The 5000-nt window shown below is 37.5% G+C and overlaps 1 protein-coding gene across 1 annotated transcript in view; it reads left to right on the forward strand.

Moving 5' to 3' along the window:
* The first annotated feature begins 496 nt into the window (after positions 1-496).
* Positions 497-5000, forward strand: part of LOC145398616 (uncharacterized) — a 41448-nt gene continuing 36944 nt past the window's right edge. The window contains exon 1 of the mRNA XM_080271428.1: positions 497-910. Within this exon, the coding sequence (XP_080127554.1) occupies positions 692-910 (219 nt within the window). The 5' untranslated portion in view covers positions 497-691. The remainder of the gene's footprint in view (positions 911-5000) is intronic.

Genomic DNA, 5000 nt, shown 5'->3' on the forward strand with positions numbered 1-5000 from the left:
GGTTCTTGGCGTTCTAACCTAACACCTTTATTCCCCCCTAACACAGAGCTCAAACGTAGATGAACTTAGCATGAACACAGGTAGACGGAAGGACCTACGCGGAACCAGAAGCAGCTCAGGTGATAAGGAATGCTGAGCTAGTGACGAGAACAGCATAAAAAATACTAATAATAATAACAATCAAATTAATGTCAATGATATCTAGACTAGTAATCTTAGAAATAACTTATCGAAGGCTGGAGACGCAGAGGCGATGTTACTACGGCTGAATGTCAAAGGAATGCTGAACTAGAGAATAAAAACTAGAAAAAAAACAACTAGAAATACAGTATAACCTAGTGAGTTTTAGCAGTATCTAGTAACCTTCGTAGAAATATATTGTCCGCAGACGGAGACGCAGAAGAAATGTGACTGCAATTTTGGATGGCGAAGGACTGCTGAACTTGTGAAAAAAAAAAAAAAAAAACTACATTAACAAGCATAATCTAGTCAGCTTCAATAGTATCTAGCAGCCTTCGTAGAAATAAAAAGTAATAATAAATCTAGGAACTTCAGTAATAATAATTATATTAATAATAATACATCTCAACCGACGGAGACGCAGAAGAGATGTTACTACCACAGCGGGTGAGCATAAGGGGGGATTAACCTCCTTCCCCGCCCTTACACACGCCCTCCTACGTGCTACTCGATGTCCGGGGGCGACAAAGGCACGTCTGCTCCACCGCCCCCCAGACTCCTGAGGTCCCCGAGCCACGAGAGCGTCAGCACTGAACTCTCCCTCTTCTCCATCAGCAGTGCGGCTTCTGAGATGTCCCGGGCTGGCCTGAGAGTGGTGCTTCCCCCGCATCTCGCCAGGGGCCCCTCGCCAACACCTGAGACGCGACACCGCCTTCAGGTAAGCGGCCAGGTTAGTCACACACCTTTTCTTACTTACTTACTGCCCTCTTGTCTCGTCTGCTTAAAGTGTGGCTGGACCTGTTCGACCTGTATCCTTTTTTTTTTGCTCTAATTCTTTATTGTGACTGCCTGTTTCGTCTGATATGCATCATGTCTACCTGTTTTATTCCACACTTTAATACTACTTTTCTTATTCTGTGTAATTTTCTCTCCTGCCCCTTGTCTGACTGTTCCTGTTGCTCTTGCTGCTATACTGTTGCTGTAACTGCCTCACTTCTGTTGTTGTAATGATGCTGTATCTTTTTTTTACCGAGTTTCTGTTGTTCGTAGGTCAGTCACATACATCATTTATTACTTCCCTGTTCTGTTTCTGTTGAGTCTGCTTCTTGTCTGGCTGTTCCTGTTGCTCTTACTGTTGTACTGTTGTTGTAATTGCTTCTTCTGTTATTGAATTTGTCTTCCTCGCTAGCGAGTTCCTTTTCCTTTTGTCTGCTTTGCATCATTTTTTTTTTCTGTTGTTATCATGTGTCTCTTGTGACATTGTTCAAGTCTGACTTGTTTCATTTCACACTTTTATTACAAACTATTACTGTTCCATGTCTCGTCTCATTTGCTTCGACTAGGCTATGTGGCTGAGTCTAATGTTAATTTGATATATGGACACCTTTGTTTATATTATTATTATTGTTGCTCTTGTTACTGTGCCATCCTTGCTGTACTGCTCATACTGATTGTTATTTTAATTATTCTCAGTCTTGGTTCATTTGCTTCGAACGTGAATGAATCTTTTGTTTCGGTCTTGTTCCACTTGCTTTTTTAAAACATCTTTTTACTATTACTCTTTTGTTTGATATTGTTATCATTGTTATTGTAATTTTGATATTCCTGTTGCTACTCTGTTTGTTACTTTTACTGTTGTTTGTTATTTCCCCTGTCTCGCTAGTCTCTCTCTCTTCCTGTTGCCTTAATGACGATTTGTCACCGTTGCTTTGTCTTGTTTGATTGATACCTTTGTTGTTACTGTTGTTTCTGTGTGATATTCCTGTTACTATTTTGTTTGTTACTTTTTATGATCATTTTCTTTGTTTTCTCTGGTCTGTTGAAAGTCTGACTGTTGCATTTGTAAGTTTTGTTTCTGTTAATTTTACTGTTTTTTTCCTACATGGATTTGTTTCTGTTAATTTTACTGTTTGTGTTTACTGCCTGCTTTTGGTTCCGTTTACTGTTTTTACTTTCTCGTTTCGTCTGCTTCTTGTCTGGCTTAATCTGTTGTTACATAGTCTAAATCTGTTGTTACTGTACTGCTGTTCCTGTTGCTACTGGTGCTTCTGTTGCTTTTATTACCGTTATTACTTGTCTCGTTTGGGCTGTTTCGATATGTCCGTGTCAGTTGCTGCCGTTGTTGAGCTATTATTTCGTCTGCTTTCATATTGGCTGATGAGGGTGTGACTTTCGTTGCTCTTTTTGGTGTAGTGTTTTTGTTGCTATTATTGCTGTCTGTCTTCTTTCGTCTGCTTTATGTCTGGCAGAATTTGTTTTTTACGTCTGTTTCTTTCGTTACTTTTGCCGTTGATCCTGTTACTACTATTGTTACTACTTTCTCTGTCTCGTCTCGTCAGCCTCTAATGTGGTGAAATCTGTGGTTGGGTCTGTTATTTCTGTTTCTTCTGTTACTTCACTCACTGTTTCTGTTACTTTCCCGATGCTGTGGCTCCTGTTGCTCCGCTCCCGTTGGTCCCTCAGCTAAGCCCGCAGGTCAGTCCACACTTTTATTACTATTATTATGGCTATTATTGCTCTCATTATGTCTATTATTGCTGTTATTACTTTCTATTAACTCCTATTATTACTGTCCCGTCTCGTCTGCTTCTAAGTCTGGCTGATATTACTGCTGTTATTACTGCCATGATTACTATTATCAATTATTTCTGTTGTTAGTGTTATTTCTGCTGTTACTGTTATTTCTGTTGTTACTTTAATTATTTGTTTGTTTAATTCTGTTGGTGTAATTATTTCTGTTGTTACTGTAATTATTTCTGTTGTTACTGTAAATATTTCTGTTGTTAATTATTTGTTGTTACTGTAATTATTTCTGTTGTTACTGTAATTATTTCTGTTGTTACCGTAATGATTTCTGTTGTCATTGTAATTATTTCTGTTGTTACTTTTTTTCTCAATTTGCTTCTGGTCTACCTAATATTACTTCTGTTAGTGTTATTACTGCTATTATTATTATTATTATTATTATTATTATTATTATTATTATTACTTCTGTTATTACCCTCTCTCTCACCTCGTCTGCCTCTTGTCTGGCTAAATCTACTGTTACTTCCATTACTGTTGTTACTTTAATCGCTCCTGTTACTGCTTTTGTTTCCCGTTTATTTTTACGACTGTTCGCTTGTGCGCTTCTTGGCTGTATCTCCTGTTATTTCCGTTACTGTTGTGGTCCTGTTGCTGCTTGCTTCTGTTGTTCTTAGTGTAATTGGGTCTTTTGTTGCTTCTGTTGCCTATCACTGTTGTGGTACCGATGCTGTGATTACTGTTGTTTTATTGATACTGCGTCTTTTGTTGCTTCTGTTGCCTGTCACTGTTGTTGTATCGATGCTGTAATTACTGTTGTTTTATTTATATTGTTTTTTTTTTGTTGCTTCTGTTGCCTATCACTGTTGTTGTATCGATGTAGTAATTACTGCTGATGTACTGATATTGCGTCTTTTGTTGCTTCTGTTGCCTGTCACTGTTATAACGGTGCTGTCGTTACTGTCGCTGTTGACTGCTTCGTACTCAAACAGACTTTTATTTTGACCGAGATTCTCCTGTTACTTTAGCTGTTATTGTTGTCTTGCTGTTGCTGTCGCTTTACTGTTCCTTTGCTACGCTATTCTTGCTCGAGTTGCGTTGATGTTATTGATGATGATTCGTGCTCGTGTTGATGTTGTTATTGATGATGATGATTCTTGCTCGTGTTGATGCTGTTATTGATGATGATGATGATGATGATTCTTGCTCGTGTTGATGTTGTTATTGATGATGATGATGATGATTCTTGCTCGTGTTGATGTTGTTATTGATGATGATGATTCTTGCTCGTGTTGATGTTGTTATTGATGATGATGATTCTTGCTCGTGTTGATGTTGTTATTGATGATGATGATTCTTGCTCGTGTTGATGTTGTTGTTATTGATGATGATAATGGTGGTGATGATGATGATGTTCTTTTTGTTGTTGTTGTTGTTGCTGCTGCTGTTGCTTCACTTTTTTTTTTTTTTTCAATTTCCAGTCTTGACCACCCTGTACCCCAGCCTCGTTGTTGCACTGAGTCATCACCTTTTCACTGCCTTTTTTTTTTCCTACTGTATTTCTTTTCATAGATTTTTTTCAGTGCCTTTTTTCACTACTGTATTTTTCTATAGATTTTTTTATGTATTTATTTTTGTTCAGTACCAAAGGCTCTCTGTAATTAATGAATACATTGGTCTTGCATTATTCATTATTATTTTTTATTATTATTCATTATTGATTATTATTCATTATTCGTTATTGTTCTCGTGCTGAAGTTGTTAAAGGTCTCAGGGTCCCTTTAAAAGTTGTGGATCCCTTTAAATTTTTAGATCCCTTTAAATAACCCTGTAATCCTTTTAAAAGAGTCCTCGAATCACTGAAAATCTGTATCGGTTTAAAGAGCATTGGATTTCTTTAAAGTTCAATATTTTAAAGTCCTAGATCCCTTTAAAGTGCCTTGGATTCCATAAGGTTCAGTATTTTAAAGGCCTAGATCCCTTTAAAGAGCCTTGGATTCCTTTAAAGCGTCCTGAATTTCTTTAAAGTCCTAGATCCTTTTGAAGTCCTGATGTCCTTAATGAGTCCTGAATTCCCTTTAAGTCCTAGGTCCCTTTAAAGAGCTCTGGAATCCTTTAAAGTCCTGGATTCTTTTAAAGCCGAATATCCCTTTAAATAGCTTTGGAATCCTTTAAAGTCCTGGATCCCTAAAATGAGCCTTATATCCTGTAAAATCTTAGAACCTTTTAAGTCGTGGATTACGTTAGCGACCTTGAGTTCTTTAATGGCCTTGAACCCTTAAAAGAGTCTGTTCCTT

Source organism: Coenobita brevimanus, chromosome 46 (genome assembly GCF_032717465.1).
Source record: "Coenobita brevimanus isolate Jiangsu-jjx chromosome 46, ASM3271746v2, whole genome shotgun sequence".
Lineage (NCBI taxonomy): Eukaryota > Metazoa > Arthropoda > Malacostraca > Decapoda > Coenobitidae > Coenobita > Coenobita brevimanus.